The sequence below is a fragment of the Phasianus colchicus genome, chromosome 8, assembly GCF_987193195.1.
Source record: "Phasianus colchicus chromosome 8, bPhaCol1.hap1.1, whole genome shotgun sequence".
Lineage (NCBI taxonomy): Eukaryota > Metazoa > Chordata > Aves > Galliformes > Phasianidae > Phasianus > Phasianus colchicus.
Window position 1 is genome coordinate 18,442,385 of NC_143443.1, and position 21,928 is coordinate 18,464,312.

The 21,928-nt window shown below is 40.2% G+C and overlaps 1 protein-coding gene across 2 annotated transcripts; it reads right to left on the minus strand.

Annotated features, from left to right (window-relative positions):
• Positions 1-1,727: 1,727 nt before the first annotated feature.
• GDF10 (growth differentiation factor 10) lies at positions 1,728-16,370 on the minus strand. Of its 2 annotated transcripts, XM_090145161.1 has the most exons (4): positions 15,620-16,370; positions 10,338-11,242; positions 4,400-4,549; positions 1,728-3,501 (listed from the first exon to the last, which is right to left on the minus strand). In XM_090145161.1, the coding sequence occupies exons 1-4, from the start codon at positions 15,909-15,911 to the stop codon at positions 3,310-3,312; spliced, it is 1,539 nt and encodes a 512-aa protein (XP_090001287.1). In that variant the 5' UTR covers positions 15,912-16,370; the 3' UTR covers positions 1,728-3,309. The 2 variants fall into 2 exon arrangements, with proteins under 2 accessions (XP_090001287.1, XP_031463562.1); XM_031607702.2 differs by having other exon boundaries at positions 3,363-4,549.
• Between the last annotated feature and the right edge of the window lie 5,558 nt (positions 16,371-21,928).

Here is a 21,928-nt window from a genome sequence, read left to right on the forward strand (position 1 = left end):
CAGAAAAAAAAATCTTCTTTCCTGTTGGGGTTGTCTGCTCCACAGTGCATCTTTTCATAGCTTTCATTAGCCCTTTTTACATAGCATCATCCTTGATGCTTATATTACACAGCAGATCCATGATACCCACCAAATACATTTTAAAAGTTACAGTTACCAAGGGTGCAGTCTTCTATTCTGTAGGAACAGCCTCTGTTCCTTGTGCCTAGATAGAATATTCTGCATCTGCCTACCTTAAATTGAGTCCTGATTGCACGGCTAGATCAAGCAGTCTATATAAATACCAATCTCCTGTACACTCTTGTGCAAATATTGTGGAAGCTGTTATACATAAAAGACTTCCAGTTCATATATAAAGATGTTACATATCGTCAGGCCAAGTGTCATCTTTGCAGAAACTTAACAATGAACAGTTTCGTTTAGTGGCAACTCCATTTGTAAGCTGCTTTTTGAAGTTTGGCAGTGAGACAGTTGTTAATTCGTGTGATGCATAAGTACATTAACATTGTCCAGTAGTTTCCGTTAATTATACTGCCTTGTGAAAATGAATTGAAAGAGTTTACAGAAACCTAAGTACATTCTAATTATTGCTTTTACCTCTGGCAATTAAACTGTGATCTCAAAGACTTAAATGGAATGTTGTAGCTTAAAATGTCCTTTAAACTTTGCTGACTATTATCAGCTGATTTCCTGGTTTATCTGTCTGTAATCATCCGCTGATCATCATCCTCATTTTTTGGAGGATTAGTGAGATTATCTTGCAGTTTATTTTACGTGTTTGTCAATAGTAACTTTTTCTAGAAATGTAAACACTAAGGAAGGGTATACAGCATAGACATGGAAGTCAAAGAACTGTTAGAAGATTCAAGATGGTGTGGATATCAGCTGACAGTATTTGTTCTATTTTTAAAATAATTTATATGTATTAAATGCAAAAGAAGAATAGACATTCAGAGACCCAGAAAGTAGCCACTTCTAAAAAAAATTTTGGTGAAAGCCTGGTTTGCATTAGAGCATTGACAGATATAGTTAAACCACTAAGATGTCTTGTGACAAAATGAGTTTCTTCTCTAAGTTACAGTACTCTACCAAATGAAATAAACTTTAATAGTAAGAGAATTTCTTCTTGTGTGTAGTAAGGGAATGTCTTGATAGCTATGTAACTTATGGGTATAATTTTGTTTTGCCCATGCTAAATTACATAGTTATGCCAATCTTTAAATACAGACTAGATCTTTCAGGTTTCTCCAGGTATCCTAAAGAGATAGGAATAGCTTTTTCCCTTACATCCCATAGACCTTAAAACAGATCTCTCCTACTTACCTGTATCAGCAGATCTTGGGTAGTGAATATGTACCCAAAGACTAGTTCAAGATACAGAATGGATTCCTTAGGAAAAACAAATGCAATAGACCAGAACATAAATACATTATGCTAATATATCATTCTCTTCAGAGCTGTTGCTAAATGGAATAAAGATTACCTACAGAAAAAAAAAAAAAAAAAAAAAAAAAAAAAAAAAGTCATGTAGAACAGAAATAGCAATGACTTAAGATGCTTTGGGGAATTTTATGTTAACTGCTGTTCTTTAGGAATAAGTACTTAATTTCTGATAATTTTTCTTTTTTTTTTTTTTTTTTTTCCCCCTATATTTTACCATCACTGCCAACATTAGTTGAGTGCCTCTTGATTTACGAAAACACAAGACCCTTCATTTTTAAGGGATATCTTTAATAGCAACAGTACACAAATGTTTGTCTTAGTAATTCCTGTGTAAATCCCTGTACTGCTTCTGGAGAAGAAGTGCTTATCAAGATCCATGATCTTTTGGCAACTGTAATTAGCAGTCACTACAAGTGTCTTTCAAATATATACTTTAGAGTGTCAGAATGAACAGTGAAGAAATGTTGATAGAGTAACGTTGTAAACACTCTTGTACACACCAAATCTTGCTTTTATGTAGGTTAGTGGGGAGGGACACATTTACACAACTCTATTGCCTGGGAATCTGCACCCCATGAATACAGAATATCTGTGGTAGAAAATACCTTGTGCCTTACAGGATGGAAGCCTTCCAGATACAATTATTCATCAGAGCGTAGTAGGTGTTGTATCCTCTCCCTGAACAGTATACTTCTAATGCAATAATAGAGAAGAATTCTTTGTGGCTTAATCGTCTTCAAGGAGGAAAGGCTCGGAATCTTGCTCTCTGTGCTACCTCACTTGTTTCAGAAGTTTGTTCTGCTCCTGGTCTGCCTAGATTATTGCATACCAAGTGGGTGAAAATGGAACACATCACCAGTGTGTTCTGGCATGCAGGGGTAGAGAGAAAGAGAACTGACAGGCTCACTAATGGAACATCAGTTGTTAGAGAAGTGTTGCAGTTACGAGGGCTATCATGAATGTATCAACAGAGGATTGTAAGAGAATTAGAGGAAAGCAGAGTTATTTCTGTTAAGACTTTTAATGGAACAGCTGCCAAATATTGTGTCCCATGTTGAAGTTCATTGCTGGAAAAAGAATTTAATGAAAGTTCTGGAAAGACTTCAGAAAAGAGCTATGAGAAATTGTTTTGAGGCTTAGAATAATAAGAAATCAAAGTACCTATTTAAATCCTAGCCAAAACGTAATTTGACCCTGCTCTGTATACTAAAAATACACAGTGAATATATCTGGGATAATAGACAAAAGGGATCTAATAAAAATAGGTTACAGTAAAATCCAATGGTAAAATACAGTAAAATCAATAAATTCAAGCTACGATTAAGCCACAAAGAACAAAACTTCTGGAACAACTACTAGTCCAGTAGAGATAGATTATCACTTGAAGTCGTTTAAGCCAAATTTATGTGTGTTTTTCAATATTTCCAAGCTTAAAAAACAGAAGCTCCATAATACGTGATGCAAAAACTACTGAATGTAACAGAGAAGATTTATAGAATGACAATTCTACTATTTTTTGATACTACTGTTCCTTTAATTTATTAGCTTTTGTTAAAAGCATGTAACAATCTAGAGAATATAATTTACAAAAATATAAATCTTGGTTATTTTTTTTTTTTTAGTATTTCAACATATTAATATATAGTATGTGTTACTCAGAGCACATGTTTATCAACCTAAAATCAGCCAGCAAATAAAAAGTGTGGGGTGTTACATAATGTCTTTTGTAGAACAAATTATATATTAGGAGAGGGTAACCAAAAATATCAGTATTAACATACTGTGTATGTGAAAGCCTATATAGTGCAAGGTTTATTATTGCACTTATTCCAAGTGCAAGGCCTTGCACCTGGGTCATGGCAACCCCTACTGTAAAACCTGGGAGATATAAGTATAGACCTGCTGAAAAGGACCTGGGTATACTAGTGGGTGGCAAGCTGGACGTGAGCCTGCAATGTGCCCCTGCAGCACAGAAAGCCAGTGGTAGCTCGGTGTTTTGCCCAGAGAAAAGAAAGCTCCAGGGATACCTGATAGTGGCCATTCAGTATCTTGAGAGGGCTAGAAGAAAAGAAGGAGACAGCATCTTTAGCAGAGTCTTTTGTAATAGGACAAGGGAAAATGGATTAAACTAAAAGAGGGGGATGTAGATTGGGTAGAAGGAAGAAGTTTTTTACAACTGGGGTCGTGAGGCACTGGAATGGTTTGCCCAGAGAGGTGGTGGATACTCTGTGCCTGGGGACATTCAAGGGTAGGACTCTGAGCAGTGTGATGGAGCTGTAGGTGTCCCTGTTCATTGCATATATGCATTGCATCATAAAGGTCCAAATGACCTTTAAGGGTCCCTTCCAACTCAAACAATTCCATGATTGTATGATTCTATGACAGTGTAATATATGTGCTTCCTGAAGAAAATATACATATTAAGCCCTTTATTACAGCATGTTTTTCAGTATAAATATGCAGATTATGAGTGTTTTAGGCAAAACATTTTGTGTACAGAAGTGATATTCTAATATAAGGCTGCCTTTGCAAGTTCACTTCCCATCTTCTTAATTAATTGAAGAGATAAAAATAGTAAAAATAGCATATAAAAACATGTTTTAGTCTTTTGATTATGGAAAACTTTACATATAATTTTCTCACTAAATACCAATGTGTCTTGGATAGGTGGGTTAGGAAGGTATTTATAAAAGTATTGAATGCCTGGAAGGTGAATGTACAAGTCGTACAAATGATGGTACTAAGGCATATCCTTTCAGATGGGCACGTGCTTCATTCTCATCTCTCTACATGCCTTCTGCAGAAGAAGGCTTGCATTCGTTTGTCAACTCAAGAGGATTCATTTCCCATTCACATATTCCCAGTGCAGTCAGGCAGGATCTGTAGGTGTTGTTGAAGATGTATTTGTATGAACTTATCGGCAGGCACAAGTTTCAACAGACATATTGGGGTATACCTTCAAAACAACGTTTTTGTTCTCATCTAAGAACAAGACACTGAGTGAGCTCATTTTGTCAGGAACACAGCAGGGCTCTGGGATGCCAGGAATGATTCCCACTGCTTTCACGATGCTCTGGATTGTAGCGTGATTTGATGGTCTGACAACCTGGAACAGAAAAGGAAATGGTTATTATTTCATTTATGGGAAATCTCTTTCCCAAGAGGGCTTGGAAAATGACTACAAGTGTGTTTGTGGGTTTTCTTGTTTGTTTGCTTTTCAAAAAAGAAATACATATGACTGAGTCACAAGGCCACACAGCACAGTCATGCTCTCACATTTCCAGCCTTTTTCTTGCACAGGATGTGTCCAAGTTTGTACGCCTTCTGCTGCCTTCATAAAGAAGAACCAGAGGAGGGCACTGGTGGCACAGGCAGCAGTCAGCTGCCTAGAAAGAGAGCCGTGAACATGACGGTAGCTATTAAATGCTGGAGGCAGGTATGCAGGAGAAAAGGGCTAAGGGGGCCACACTTCTCAGCTCTAAGTTATCTCTTTCTTAACCTCTTGTCTGACTGGGAAAATTGGCTACTGTAATTATTTCCAAAATAACTATTTCAGTCTTCCAGTAGTATTTCTCATGTAAATTATGCTGGAATTCGTTACATTTTCCTGGAGCAATTACTGTGGTTTAAAATAAGTGCTCCAGAAGCAGGCAGGAGTTGCTGTAGAATAGATGGACAATCTTGCAGAGATTGTTTTGTTATCAGAGGACCCTTGCAAATGAATACTTTGTACCTGCATTCTGCCTGCTGCTCTCTGTCTTCCTCAGCAGACTCCCCCAACACCCACGCTCCTAGCTAGTCTTGAAGTGGGAGAACAAAAGGCTGAGAGAGCAGGAAAAACATGAAGTGAGATTTCACCACAGCTTTATATCTATATGCTGTTTAGGGTGCTGAACCACCATCTATTGATTTTCTGACACAGTGGAAAATTATTTGAGAAATGCTATTAGCTATAATGGCTCTGAGAATAAAAGAAGGAGAGCTAAGACTTGCATTTTGCTATTAAATAGAATACTATTTATTACTCCTATTTTTTTTTAAATAAAAATTATGTATTTTTAAAGCATGTATTCCAAAGTTACGCTTGGCTCTTGTAGTCCGAGCAATGGAATAGTACTAAACAGTTTTTACCAATTCTGTTGCTTCAGGTACATATAGTCAAGCAGAGGTTTACCAGTGAAGCAGTGACAGGTGTCAACCTTTCTGTGTCACTGCCTCAGCATAGCATGGAATAAATGTTCTCCAAGTACACGATGCAGTACTGAGGCGTGTAACCCATCACTGAGGTTGAAGCTCCAGTGACTCCTGCTCATAGTCATGCTTGAATAATCCCAAAAATGAGTGCAGTAACAGTTGGTCAAATCTTTGTGGTTGTATTTGGCATTTTGCTACAGTTTTAGTAGTTTTCATCAGATTTGGTACAAGTGGCACCTTGGGGACAAAAAAAGAGGAAATTTGCAAATCTCAACATGGAAGCAGATACTTCAAGTGAGAAGAATTAGTCTCATATGCTTTTTTTTTTTCTCAGATAACTACAGAGTATATATGAAGCATTATTTTTTATTTTATCATGAAAAGTTATGCAGTGCATGGCTAAATCAAACAAAGTTTTTTTAAGAATTATTCAATTCTGATACATTTATTTGTAACATCATACCAGAAACTCAGAACAGACCTTAATTTCTATGAATGCTTCTATCTGTTCCTTATTTAAAATGACTTCATGTGAACCATTACAAGGGCAGAATGTGAAATCCATTTGTGATTCTTCACTGTTTCAAGACAGCATCCCTGTCAAATGGTCCCAACAGGTGACCAATCCTGAGAAGAGCCTTTCTGTATTTATTGTTCTTTGGCATAATTAGCAGCAGTTTACTCTCTTATGCCACCCTTAATCTTAGGATTTCAAAGCTGTCCACAAACAAGCAGCAGTAAATTAGGCTAGTGTGTGCTACATGAAGTAGAAATAAGCTTCTGCCTACATTGTTCAGCAAATCTGGACAGCAGAACAAATGGAAATAGCCTTTATGTATATAAGCAATTGCAGAGTTCAGAAATTCAAAGAACTGAAGCTCCTAGAATCTAGTTCTTGAAGTAACCTGTATGACAACCCTCCTGAAATGGCCCTGTCTCCTTTATTCCTTCATAGCGCTACTTGTAACAGCCACAGATTTTAATCTGTACTACTGGAACAGTTTGTTTACCCCAAGCAACAAATAGCCACCATCATTGCCTTCCCTGCCAGTTACTGTGTTGTAGAATCCCCACATATGAACATACAGAAGATCCTACTAGGATCTTCTCCAGCCATATAGCCTCTGGTAACTGTGGGGAACAAACAGATGTGAGCCAAGTTCAGTGAGAGCAGCTGTCACCCCTGAAAATAGTTAGAAACAATTCAGCCTGAGTAAATCAGGCTACCAAGATGACAGCACTAATTAGGTTTCTAATGCCTGGAAGCATACATATTATGAGCAACAATGCTTAAAGAGAAAGCTACCTATTATGGAATATTACTTTGTGCAGAATCTGGCTGCCTGAGTCCTATACCCACAGTGGAGCCAAGCAGCACACCCATCCCACATCCAGCCAGGCTCTAAATTTTCCAGCCCTTCTGGAAATCTGGCCCAAGTGCTCAGTGACCTTGGGTTGAGCTTGACTTTAACCTTTATACCAAAGTGCTGAAGTGGAAAGATGGAAAGTCTGAGTTGAATGCCCAGTAGGGATGGTACTGGGCAAGCATTATGTCTTAAATGCTGGCTACTAATTTTATCCATCGGGCCAGGTTCTGCTCTTTCTTTACCTCTAGGACAATCCTAGCTGAAGGAAATTTTAACCTCAGAAAACAAGACTGTGTTGATGTAGTTGAAAAGTAAATCTGAAATTCTTCAGGCTTCACTCCTTATTCCTGCTTTACGTCCCTTTTAATGTCTGCTTTATCATGAACCTATTGATCAAAGAACACCCTCTGCCACATCTTAATAAGCAGTACTTCTTGGCTTCAATAAAGTTTGTTTTTTCATGTAGAGAGTGGAATTAAAACTGAAAATCATAAATGATGTTTTCACAAGGACATAATTGAGATTATTCTAATTACTATTGATAAGGGAGAAGATATATCCAAATGCTGGTTTCTTAGTGGTAACCATGGCCACTGAATCAGAGGCATGACATGGCAACAGAAGTCAGCAAAGCACTATCAAAACTAATGCAGCATTCCTGTTATGGCAGCTAAAATGCAGTTTATCTTGATGCTATCATAGAGGTGATGTTGGCAATATGTTTACATATCTGAATGAGACTGAAGTCTCAAGATAGTATTTAGCATATAAACTTTCTTTAAATAAGATGACTGCATGAAAAAGTTACAAGCATGAAGTCCATGGAACTTCATCTCATATTTCAGAGTAAAGAGGTCATGGATAAACACACAAGATGAGCTCCAAACTGCTGTAGCCTACCTGTTCCTATGAATAAGTTAAAATCTAAGAGTCCTGTTGGGTAAGCTTCAGCATCTTCCTGCTTAAATGATTTGCATTGTCTTCATGAGCTATTCACTTTAAACTTCCTGTGCAAACAAATCTTACCCTTTCCTGTTGGTCAAGCTCAGTTTCTAGCATGTAGATATACATGGCATCAAAACCCATTATCAGAACTGAGAGGCAGAATTAACTTTTCTCAGCACGATGAAGTGTTGCACTTCTAAATGACTGTACTACACAGTGCACAGTCAGGGAATAAGAGTTTCAGTGGCAAGGTAGATGAACTTGAGACAAAGCAACTTGTACAAGTGCTGTTTTGTATCAAGAAATGCAGTCAAATTAGATGTGCAGATGTACTAAATAAAAACAATTTTTCAGTGTGATGATTCCAACATCCCACGTATATGATTCTCTCCACAATTTTAAAAGAGTACCTTGGAAATAAGTTTTGTTTCTCCATCATCAGCTGACTGCATGGTCTGAGTCTTTATGACTTAGAGCTACACCCGGCCTTTGATGTAGATCTAGAAAGATCGTATGCATGCTTTCCTGACTTGAGACATACGTGCAACAGCAAAGACTATTTCTCCTTCCACAATGTTCATAATAATTTTGTTACTCTGACTCGAGTTGAAGTTTCATTCAAGCATGCAGATATTTCACAGAATCACAAAATCATACTTATAATAATCATACTTACACTGTAGACTTATACAGATATCCTACTTGTCCTTGCTCTGTTGGAAACCATGATTTTAATAAGTTAAAACTGTGAATCTGTCTGTATGCTTTTCCCTTAAAAATACAAAGCTAACAAAAAGTAGACCTCCAAAACAAATCTAACCAAAATCCCCAAATCTGGGTGTTATTTGTTTATTTTTTTTTACACCAAGATGCTAGTATAGCTACAGTAATTCATCTCTAATTAGCACATTGAGAATTAAAATGGTTTTGATTTCCAAGAAAGTCTGTTTTTTATAGCAAGCAATATTTCTAGATGCAGTATTAAATAAGTCAGCAATACAAGCTTATTTCACTGCTCCAACTACAAATGTATCAAATCTTTGGTTCTGTCAGCTTCTTTGTGCCATAGCGTTTTGCTTACAAGAAGCCAGGTGTGTTATTTTATTTCTTTAGTATGTATGAATAATAATTATTACCCATAATCCTAAGCTGTGTTTTGTATTTTGAATGATCTTTCTATACTACAACAGAAAAGTGAGAACTGCATGAGAGCCTCTGCAAGTTTAATTTTTACCAGAACATCCATCAGTTTATGTATACCTGGGTCAGCACTGGCCAGCTACACGAGAATATTCAGTCTGGGTGCATTTCTTCACCCCACCCTGAAATCTGGATTTCTACTGTTCCTGGACTTAAACTGGCCTGCATATTGACTCTTCCTGCAGTCATACTACTGTTTTCAACAGAAGCATACATCAGACACCCTATAGGGCAGATTCTTGTCTCAGAGCTTTGATATCCTTTTCTGGAAAACACTATCAATTACTTATGGACAGTGTCCGCATGCAAAAAAAAAAAAAAAAAAAAGGTAGTTAAATGAATAATTGGGCCATTTGTAGGTTGAATTGCATAATAATTACTTTCTGAACATGAATGTTATGCTGTGCTTCAAACCTTTGCCCTTTATCTGAAAGCCCTATAAAGTGCAAAGAATTTCTGCATTGCACAGGATTGCCAAAATTTCTGCTTGTTGCCATAGAGTAAGTAAGCTGGGAGAAGGCCAAATCAGAATTCCACTAGAATTCAAAAACTTCATATTTGCCTCTTTATTAGGAAATTTCACACTGCTTCTCTAGAAGGAATTCAAAACACCGGAGTTAAAGTGTTACAGACAGCCACTTGGCATTCTCTGCTGTATATGGAAAAGAAACCTTTTTTTTTTTAGCTCCAGCAGGATTTTCTTAAATTTAAGACTTAAATTAAGGAAGCACTTAAGAATTTTGAGACAAATACCACTTCAATTGGCATTCTTATTTTCAAAGTAACAAGCAGTTTCTTCAGTTAAAAATGTGTCTTTATCCCTCAATTTTTTTCCTAAGGCAGTACCAGTGGAATTCAGAAATACTTTGGTACAGTACCTTGTTTTATTAGTTTTAATACTGTGGTGATACCACAGCAAAATAATTTGGTTTAGTGTGTAACCCCAAGGTAAACTTCAGAGACTTTTTATTCTTCATCCGAAATTAAAAATAACTTGGAATCTTTTTGCACTCTGATGAATGGTAGAAACAGAGTAGAAACAGTGCTGCTTAAACTAGTTTGAACAGAGCATCGGAAAGCAGTGAGATGGGTAGAAGTCTAAAGGTAAAATCTAGCTAACAAAGTAGCTGGATAGGCAGAGCAATAGTCTACTATCTGCAAGCTAACAGCAATGAAAAGGCATGCTACCTTGGGCATTGGAAATTCACATGTCCCTGCACAGTAGTAGGCATCAAATGATTTGGGAGATATGATCCATTCATTCCAGCCAATATCAGCAAAGTCAACTTTCATGTATCTTCTTGAGCAAATCCTAGGCTCATTCCATTGTTTTCGCCTTGCTTTCTTCATTGTTTTCTCATCAAAGTTTAGCACCTGAGACTTTGCAAGCATTTCTGTACTTTCTTGCCCTTTTCTCCTTCGGTCTTTACGAGAGGCTTTTGGCTTCAAGGACTTGTAGGCATTCTCCCATATGTCATGCTTATCGTATTTATTGTTATACTCTACCTCTGGCAATTCATTGTTCTGAATAGAACTAGAAAGGTAAGTATCCCTTCTCACTCGAGTATCAGCAGAGGCATTCGGTGACAGACTTCGATCCCCGTCATTGGAAGGGAATGGGTCATAGCGCTGTAGGGTGACAGCCACACTGTTAGGTTCAGAGATCGCAAGGTCATTGGCATAAACCAGTATGTAAGGCAAATGACTGGTGACCTGTTCAGGGAAGCCTTGGTGTTTCTCCCCAGAATCAAGCTCAGCACAGAGGATAAGCTCTGCAGATCGTTTTGATTCTTTTATGATATGTGAAATGTCCTTGGCATGCCAAGCCCCTCGCCTCTGAAGAAATACAGTGATGTTCCCTTTCAGTTGTCCATAGGCAGAATTCTGGGGGATGCTTCGGAAGATGAGGTTGAGCCGCAGGATGGGAGGCAGGTGTAGGAGGCGGCACGATGAGTTCTTGGATCGCTTACAAAACACTTCCCGGTGCCGAGGATGTTTGTCAGCATAGAAGTGAAAAGTGGCAGCAAGAACCATCTCTGAATCCTGCATGGATGTTAGATTGAAGCAGTACAGGGGCTTCTGCGACAAGAATTCTGCAAGAGAGCAAGGAAACCATTATAAATATCCAAGATAAAAACAGCAACAACAACAACAACAAACAAAACACCGGCAGTCAAACCACTTATCCTTACAAGTGGATGAGTTAACTTCGTTTTTTTCTTACTCTCTTCAAACCAGGTAGTACATTCAGCTTGTTGGAGTCACTGCAGCTTAAAACTGTGCAAGCAATGTTTGCAGTTATACTTAAACAACTTTTCCTATAGCACATGAGCAGATAACATGCCTAGATAGAGCATTCATTGACATTAATGTTTTGACAGCACCTCCCTTGTTCTCTGTACTTCACTATATGCATAGTGTTCTTGGTAACATACCTGGCCCAAGTGAAACATATGCTGCACGTGGCATAGAAGACGGCCCTTGACAAAAATCCCTTTTTCAGAAATGAAAAGGCATGCTGCTTACTCCCCTATTACAGATCAATAAGATGCATAGGAAAAATATGTAAGACTAGCTTAAGAATATACAGGAAAGTGGTAGCAGAACTGGGATGTGATCCCTGCTTTCCTAAGCTCAGACTGGTAGTAAGAAAGCATTAAAGGACAATAATGGGTAACCACTAAAGTGGTGCTTGCTGTCTTCCAATTCAGATATGTGCTGGCTAGAGCCATCATTTGGGCTAAACCACAGCAAGTTACAGTGTTTACTAATCCCAAGACTGCAAAGATAGCCTGGAAGTAACAGTGGTTCAGTAGGCAATTTCCATCCACATGATCTGTATTTTTTTCCTGATGCAGTGAAATGGAACAGCTTGTACAGATACCCATTTGGTAATGTTTTAACACACGGCAGAGCAGCTGACAGATGCAACACTGCTTGTTTCTGCAGTTCAAGACAGGATTCCTATCAAAAAACTTTTCATCAGTGCTAGTCATATCCAAAAACGCTCAGTCTATTAAAAAACAAGAGTTTAGATTCAAGTCTTTGAAGTATTTTTCTCCTAGCACTATCAGTTCTACAGAAACCTCTCAAGCTTATGCATCTTTGGGATAAAAGTATTTCAAATGCGAGTCTGAGGGCTGCACATGAGGAGGGGATTTGGAATTAGAGCTCAGAAAGGGAATCTAAACTTTTCTAAATTAGTTCTGTATTCCAAAGTGAAACAAATAACAAAAAAAATCAAACTTCTTTGTAGTGAAAAGTCAATCTACATCTACTGAAAAGCTGGAAAATGCCTGGAAGTGTTTTTTTTTATTAGAGACTGAGGAAACCTGAGTTTTGGAGAAAGCATAGTAGTATAATAATAATTCATCATATCATTCATGCTTTTTACCAATATTTCAGCCAAAAATTGTTATGCTTTACAGGTCTACTCTTAGTTGAACGGTACTAGCTATATATATTATTAAAGTTATTAATATTTTACCGATTGTTTCTACCTTTCTACAACTTCAAGTTCAGAATGCAGGCAAGATGTATTGAGGGTGTATGCAGAGATGGGTAGAGAAAAAACAGGGAAGTGGCCAAAGAAAGAAAGTAGCTTTTAGTGGGTAATCCACCTGCTAGGAGAACACTGCATTGCAGTAAGTGAAGATTAGCAGTGCAGACTGACTGATAACAAGTATGAAAAACAATATGCAACAAGCCTAATTTAAAATGCTTTTAAGCTATGAAATTACTTTAAAGCAATTGTAAATCTCTAGAGGCCAGAATTACAGTTTTGTGAGAAATCTTTATTTGCTTTTCTTGCACAGACGCACAAAACAGTCTTAATTAAATTGCTGCTATTTTCTAGTCTTCACCAAAGCCTGTGCTTTATTTAGTACAGAAGATGGATGGCATTCAGGGAATGAGACTGAGCTTTAAGAAGCAATTTACAGGAGGGTTTCATGGCTTAGGCAGCTGCTTGCTGCCATGAAGACCAATTCTTTTGTCTCAGCAACCTAGATGAAGTTTGACAACAACTTCATATCTCACATTTGGTAAGAAACTATATTCCAAAGCCACTTATGACTTGACGCTAACTTTGGTCAATTTGTGTTGTTTTCTAAAGCTACAAAGTTCTCTGAAAACTGGAAAGCATCTAAAGAGAAAATGTCTATAGACTAGTTTGTCCTGAACTAAAACAAAGCTTGAACTATAAACTAAGTGCTTATCTCTCAGCTCTTTATCAGAGAAGCAATCAACTCTTGAGAATACACATGGAGGTGAGTTGAGAAGTGGTGATGAAATGTCTGTGAAAAACTCCTAAAGCACTAGACAATTCTAAATACTGCCAGAGAAACAACATTATATTTGGAACAGGTGCATAATTCATACGCTATACAGCAATTACCTCACACTGAGTATGGACTACTATTACATCATAACCCAGTCAAAACAATCCATACCCTTTAAGGGATGTATGCTTTCTGAGGGCTGAATAGCAGTACAACTCTGTAGCTGAGAAGACCTCAGTGAATGCATATGATGATGGAACAAACTAAGTCTGGACTGACACGTTGTAACTGTGGTCCACTTTATCACAGATGCTAGTGTGTGCAACAGCAAGGAGCTTTAAGCTGCAGCATAGAAATAAAGGCTTACAGGTTTTCTGAAGGAGACTTTAATTTTTTTAAGCCCATTCCTTGGAACAACAAAGAAAAAGTCATTGTAGGTAGAATCTGTTTTGCTTATCTAGATAAGATGTGTCATTTATATTTCATTAAGATGAGATACTCCCCATCTTGTTAGATGATCATAATGATTTATTCTCTCAGAAGAACACCAGAATTTCTTGGAGGATGTAGAGGGAAAAAGAAACCATACTGATTGACAAGTTTTTCCCCTCCCTTTATCTTGTGTCATTCTGCAGTTCATTTCAGACCATTTATCACTAGTCCAATGAATTAAAAAGAAATAACATCTCTTTTTTTTTTTTTTTTTTTTTTTTTTGTCAAGGAGCTTCTGCTTTCATGTTGCACATATTACTGGAGAGAGACAGAACCCAGTAGAGAAGGTATACAGGTGGAATACAGGAGAAATGAGTGTGGACACAGGCATGCTTTATCCCTGCTGCATGACTCTATGCAAGTTACTCTGCAAGAATCTGTCATGATCTGATAGATGAGCAAAATGCTGACATGCAGTTGTTCAGTGCTACCTGTATGGGTAGGAAATGCTATTTTGATGTTTTGAAACTGAATGTAGCCATGTGGATGTAAGTTACCTGAGGGAGAGGAAAAAAAAGAAGAAAAAGTATTCCCTATTGTATTCCTACTAAATCACTGTTAGTGGTATGGGGCCTTGCTTGGATAGCAGCAAGTATAACTTGAGTATCAATTTGCCAGGAAAAGTACAAGTAGAAAGAGGAGGTAACGAAATAACCATCCACAGTGAAAGCTCCTTCTTAACCCCTATTAGTTAGCAGCTGGCTAATGATGTAAAGCATGAAGGTTTATTTCCCTCCCAAATGACTGCAGATACTGTACATCTTTACTCCTAGTTTCTTTACATTGTCGTTAGCCGCATTATCTTCCATGGGATCCTCTCCTCCTAAAATGGAGGGGATGACTTTTTAATATTACATCTGACATTGGATAAAAATTTAATTGATATGCACTATAGAGTATGAATTACTGTACAGTAGTCAGGTAACCACTCGCTAATGTCACCTATTATTTATGTCTATGAAAACAATTCTTCTGTAAGTGTAACAAGTGACATTCTGCAAACCAACCTCATTCTCTAAGAACCAACATTCTAGAAACGATCTCTAATAAGAGTCAACCAAAGGAAGACATTTTCCAGACAGGGTTATTTTAAGTTTCCTTGTCAACAGATAACAAATGGGAAGAACACTAAGTAAAGAACTTATTTCGAGGGAAGAAGCTTTAACAGTATGTGTGCTGTTGCACCTCCATAGGCCAGTCTCCAGCTAAGTAAAGAAGGAGGTAAAGTATCTGCCTCAGGTTCAGGCAGTGCAAGAGCCCGAGGTGCTGAGCAGTTTGAGACGGTCCCGTAGGCGGCACTCCTAGAAAACCTCGAGCCGCGCCTGCAGCTGGAGGGGAGGACCTGCGGCTGCAGCAGTCGCAGCTCAGGACGACTCAGGAAAGGTCTGGGAACGGCGCTCCGTTCGCTGACTCTTCGCATCACCCCCAGCGGAGACTTTCTAGAGGCTGACCGCTTCGGGGCAGATACTGTCGGTGAACAGTACTGTCGGCAGCGGTGAGAAACCACCCGCGGAGCAGAGGAGAGGCACCGCATCCGCATATTAGACAGGGTCTCCCGGCGTTCCCCCGGCTGCGCAGACCCCCGGGGGCGGGACACCCCGCAGTCACTGACAGCTTCGGGGAGAGCCCTGAGCTTCAGGGCGAAGGAGCAGCGAGCCGGCGGCGGTCCCCCCACCTTCCTACCCCACGCCCCCTTACCTGGCCTGCCTTTGAAGCTGCGGACCGTGTTACCGTGGCCGGGCCGGCTCCCCTCCCGGTTGTACTTCTCGTAGAGCTTAAGCATGTGGACAGCTACCATGTCCTGAGCGATGCTACTCAGCGCCAGGGGCTGCGGGGCGCCCCCGCGGGGCTCCGGGCCGGGCGAGTCCCGGGCGGGCGGCGGCTCGGCGGTGCAGCCGGGCTGGTTGCCCGCGCCCTGCCCCGCAGAACAGCGGCAGCCCGCGGGCCGCAGGGCCCAGAGCAGGAGGCAACAGGCCAGGCGGGCGGCCATCGGGCGCTGCTGCTACGGGCGGCCGGGTGTGGAGCGGAGCGGCGGCGGTTCGGGCGCTGCTTGCGGCTCGCTCTGTCCCGCACGGCTCCGCCGCACGGGGACGAGGGGGTGGTGGGGGTGGCCTCCCCCCGCTGCTGATGCCGTCTCCGCCGGGCCAATCCCCGCGCCCGCGGGGCGAGGAGCTGGGGGTGGCGGGGCAGGGCGAAGGGCTGTGAGGGGTGCGGGTACCCGCGTAGGGGACGCCGCGTCGCTTCCGAGCGGGGCTTCCCCGATCTTTTAAGCGTAGTGGGGAAAGGCTCTAACGGAATCAGCCCTCAGCCGCTGATTGGAGACGCATGTCCTCGCCGCGGCAGCGAGCAGGCACCTTGGCTGCCTGAGGCAGCGGGGTGGGGGCAAGGGAGAGGCGAGAAATCCCCGCTAAAAGGCAGAAGCGAGCACAGAACGGGCGATGCCAACGGAGCGAAGGGCGGGTGGACGGGGGTGGTGTGAGGAGCGGGGGCATGCACGTATGCAGGAGGAGGTGCGGGGGATTTCTCCGTTCGGACCGGCGGAGCTGAAGGCTCTGCCGTGAAAAGGGAGCGCCGCAAATAGCGGTCGTTTCCAGCAGTCCGGGGAGCAGTGAGGTCCCGCCGGGTCGGCGCTCTGGAAGACCCCGTGTGAAGCAGCCAAGAATGCAGCAAGGGTCACTGATAATTCCGAGGAGATACTTAAATAGTAGGGGTTAAAGGGGATGTGCACGGGTAAACTTTCGTCATTGGGCTATTTCCATGTGTAATCTGAAGGAGGAGAATACCAGGGTGAATTTCTGAAGGATTTACATGGCTTAGGTCGGAGGGCGTTGATTTGAAAGTGAATGGTGCGTGTTGCACTTATCCATCATGTGACACAGGTAGTTCTGAATCCTAGCTTGTAGTCACCCAGTGGGCAGAAGATCTGTTATAGTGAACAGCGGTTTTAAGGCAATGTATAATGGACACCAGTGTATTTTTAGAGAATTTGTTCATTCTGCCTCTCTTTTCAAATCTTATCCTCCAGTAGCCAAGACAGTTACTTTTCTTGGAGAGTATACAATGCAATAATTGAAAAATCGTTGGAAAAAGCTACTATTGCTGTGTATAACACAACTCTTTTGTGATGTTTTAACCTTGGAGTTTCAAATCTGAGCAGATACTATTGAAAGGCTCTGAACCGCAAGTTTGTAGTTTTTGGATCATTGCAAAGAAAGGTTTGATTCATTTTTAAAATTAGCACCAGGCCACATTACTCTGTGCCCCTTCAATGTCTGAAATGAACAATTTGCAAATACAAATTTGTCCAAATGTAACTTACTAAAGTATCAAACCTCCTATTAATTAATCTTTGCTTATAAATAAGCCAAAGCAGCCTTTGATGGATTTTTTTTTTTTTAATTTCTCCATGGTAGCATGCTCATGACCTCCACTGGGGGTGTGAGCGAACCTTTTGTTGTTTGTGGTTTTTGTCTGTACTATTTCTATACAATCAAGGTCCTGTGAAAAGGAGGAAGAGGCAGCAGGAGGTAGGAACAAGCTGGGCTATTTTGGACCAATGTCCCATTAAACGTTCTCTCTCTCCTCAACTCACTCCAAACTCCTATTCAGGCATACACTTTGTATCAGTCTTTAACCTGCACTAAAACCTGTAGGACACTGATACTTTGACACCGTTGGGAAAGAATTAAAGAATCAACCAGGGATGTCTAATATTTCTTGCCTTATTTTATTGCAGAACAGCAGGAATTCTGAGTCTTTAAAGCTCTGGTACTTTGACTCTTTTATGCAGCTGAGATGATGAAATAAAAATGTGTTTGGTAAAGGAATTCAAATTAGCACTGGGTCACATAATTCCCCTGTTCTGAATATGGTCAATCAATGGCATCTCTAAGGCATCTAGAGGCAAGAGCTATGCAATTTCTGCTCATGCAGAATAATATTCCTAGCGTGGAAATTTCTGCTAATTAAAGCTCTTGCCAAGTAGAGTCTCTTTTTTTCTTCTTTTTCTTAAATAGCTCAAGTCAAAGCTTTGCAAGCCAGGACTTGGAGAAAGTCTCTCTATAGTTAGAGCAATGCATTCAAGATTTTAAACTGTGGATTTAAGCTTCCTGCTAAAATCATCATGATATAAGTAGTGTTACATATCATTAATAACAGCTTTTTTATTTTTTATATTTTATGAGATTTCTTGTGGAATTAAACACATCTGTACAAAGGAACTATTGTGATCCATGCCTCTTTTGTCATACAACGTAGATGTGGAAAATACATAGGGAAAATGTAGGAGGGGATATGCAGCATCAGGAAGGGAATCTTTTTGTTCTATGACAAAATAATTTATTAACTCACTTCAGAGTTAGAACTCTAAAATCTATATTAAAATAATTTTGCTTGACTCTTTTAGTAGTAAAGTTTGTAGCAGGAATAGTGAAGGTTAGAACTCCAGGGAAGTTGATGAAACATAAATTATTTCTAAATTTGGGCTTCAGTCCAATTTTCTGTCTGCTACTTATTGTAGGACAGCTCATTCATTTTTCACTCATAAAAATATTGTGCTATGTGTAATGCTACACCGTTAGGTAGGACCATACTGTACCATTCCTTAAGTATATAATATATTAATTAGAAATTAACCGGATAAAATGCAGTGGGCTGCAGGTTCTCATAGAAATTGATGGCAGAACTCTAAAACCCTTTTCACATTCCATCCAAAATCACATGGTGTGACAAGAATGATATATGGTCAGTAAAAAAAATGCTGTTGTATGCTCAATTTCTTTTTCTAACAGTACTGAAATTATCTTCATACCTCAGAAAATAAACAAAGCAGCATCAGTACTTTTTAGGTGTTGGAGCAAGTTGGATGATCAGAGTCATACAGGGCCCCTAAGGCTCATAATGTTGAGAGAAGACTTGGGGCATATAATGCAGTGCCTGCTGTTGATACAGAAAGCTTTGCCTCTCAAATAACAGCCATCTCAGTCCATTCCATCACTCAAGAACAAGTTTCCACCTTTGATTTCTGTTCATGGATCCACATTCTCTTCTTTTGGTCTCTGATAAGCACAATCTTTCTTCCTGCCAGGCTTCCCATCCTTCCTCTTAGTGACAGAAGTTTATTCTGTCCATCATGCTAAGAGGAAAGAATTGCCTATATTCCTATGCTATCACACTGTCTATGATGTATAATTACAAAAAGTAAGAAATTAGGAACCAAGATGCACAGACTCAGTTCCCATTATCTTCTGGCACTCTTTGCTGCTAGAATGTTTCAGTGCAGGTTATCAGGATAGGCTTTAGCATGAAATAGAAGAAAATACACTGTGCCTTTATCTGTGAAATTGTTCTGATTGTCTTTACATCAGATATGTGATGGATAGACAAATGCAAGTGTGAAATGTATTGACTCCAGACAAGGCAGTAGTTCATACCTAAGGATTGTTTGCTTTGTGTGGTTTTTGAGTGCTTTCACAAATACTGGGTGTTCATATATACAACAAACAAGATGAATGAATATAAACAGCTATAAAGATCAGCTCCATAGTTAGTTTTATCAGATTTTGAGTGCACTGGTAGACCTTGATTGCCTTGAGCAGTCTCACCTGGGCTACCAGTCACATGGTCAGGAGCACTATTTAAGCCCAGACCTCAGGGTTATGTTTTCATTTGTGTGTTGATTCAAGAGCTTCTATTTCTGGTATTGCTCATGAGCTGCTCTTTGGATTTTCTGGATGGACCTTGAAGTTGATGTGTTGCTTTGTTCATTCTTGACTATCTGTAGGACCCGTGGCTGTTGCTGCCCTGCTGTGCCTTCCCAGCTCAGGTACTGTTGGGCTGTGTTTGGAGTGGGGGATTATTGCCTGGGCTGTGCTGGGCCTTCTCTACAATGGCCTTTTCATGGGGAGTGTGAGGCTTTCCCTATTCTTTGATAAATTAATCTGTGTTCATTAACTAATACATATGCTGTCTTTACTTATGTACCAGGCAATCTGCAGGCCTTATAAATGGAGAGAAACCTAACAAAAGCCCTATATCAGGGAGCTTACTCTTAATCATAAGTAGTAACGTTGTTGTAGGCTGTTGTTCTAATGTTTACGTTGCTGGCACTGCATCTGAGTAATCAAGTTACGATGCCTTTGTAGTCAGTGGGGGAGAAACTGAGACTGACTTATAGTTGGTAGCACTGTGTAATATGTGTTCAAAGGTATACTTATGTCTATGTGCTTAGCCTGTCTATAGCTTTTAACTGATTACAAAAGCAATCTAGCTAAGATGTGTGGGCTGGCTGTGTGAGGTGGAGAACACCTTTCATTTTTTTTCATAGTTTTCCTGGAATACGATGGCACTTGATGTTATCCAGCCTCAGATTAACATTTTGTAAGTTTAATGATAGTATCTCTTTATGTAATTTGTAAGTAACAGGTATTGGCATTCTGATGTGTTATTTCCATGAGTAATGAAAGTATCAGAACTGTTTCTTTTCTGGTTTTATTTCACTGCAAGTTCAGGATATGTTCATTCATACTTGGAAGATATCATAAAATGCTATACTTATTGAGGTTTGTCCAGTTGGAGTCCTAGTCTTTTGTTTCTGCCTTGTGGTCCAGTGTTTATGCTTTTGATAAGGATAGCCTAGACTAGTAGCAGACAAGCTAATTTTGTTGGTAACCACAGCTGCCAGGATCTGCTGGAAGACTTCCTCCAGGTGTATGTTACTAAATGCAATCCCTCTATCTTGGTAGTTTAACTTAGCAGAGGTGCCAGCCAGCTGATATGAGCTAAACTAGGAACTGACCTGAAATAAAGATAATGACTTATTTTAGAGCAAGCAATTTAAACTTCAGGGTGACCCATGAATCACCACAAACGCTTCTGTAGGGAGAAAAAGAGTATATATGTATGTTAATTGCTGAGTCATGGCCTGAACTGCTGATTGAGCACCTGGGGAAAGGACCCGGTCGGCCCTGGGGGCACAGGTGAAGGCAATTCAGCTGTGTGACCAGAAGGGGTGGAGCCTGGCTGCACCTCTCTTAGACCTCATTTAAGGGCTGACTGGAACTGGGGAGGGGTCTCTGGCTGGAGATCCTCCCTTGTGATGCTTGTGAGCTTACATCTTCAGAGTTGGGTGAGCACTTCTCCTTTTAACGCTTTCCATTCATGCTAGTCCCTTTGCTATTACATCTCCTGTATTGCTGTTCCACAGCACTGATCTTTCTGATTGTTACAGTATATCTATTTCCATTAAGAAATGGAAGCAAAGTTTCCCAGTGGAAATTGCAGTGGTAACTCATGCAAGCTGAAAACCAGGTTGTCTTGAAACTCTCTTGTACTGAAGTAGTTCCTGTCTCTGGAGACATCTCTTTATTGTGAAAGGATGTATTGCAAGTGCCTGGTTGCTGTGCTTCCTGGGGTATGTACTGTCTTTTCCGGGTTGGGAAGTTACAGACCATCCAGGAGAAGGAGAGCACAAGGAATCTAAGTACCCAGATTGTTGTGGTAGCAAAAATAGATTTTCAGGTGGAATAGTGTGGGGTGAGTGGGGAGATGAATCCAATTTCCTGTTCAAAAGCAATTTTGAGGAAATATTTCCACAAGCTCTAGAAACCAATCTTTATGTTCTAGCCAGCAGCCTGCAGAGCTTTGAATGTTCTGTCCTTTTACTCAGTTTGTTTCCTAGGAAGCAAAGGCTCTTTCTGAGTTCAGTGCTCAGTACAAGTTCAGAACTCAGCCTGGTACACTTCAGAGTGAGATCAATACCTGCTGAGCAAGTTGCCAAAGTAAACACCAGTGTGTTTTGGGAGAACTGGCAGGAGTGGGAGATGGGGTAGGCTGGATAAGGCTGCAGTGTGCCATTATAGGAAGTGTCTGTTCTGTGATGGCCAGCTGTGATTTGCATCTCCACACTCCTGTTTACAAGTGGAATTTGAGGAAATTTGTGGAAAGGCTGGGCTGGTGGGGTGGAAAAGGAGGGGGAGTTATATGTGGAATTTAGGAGAAGGCAACAGC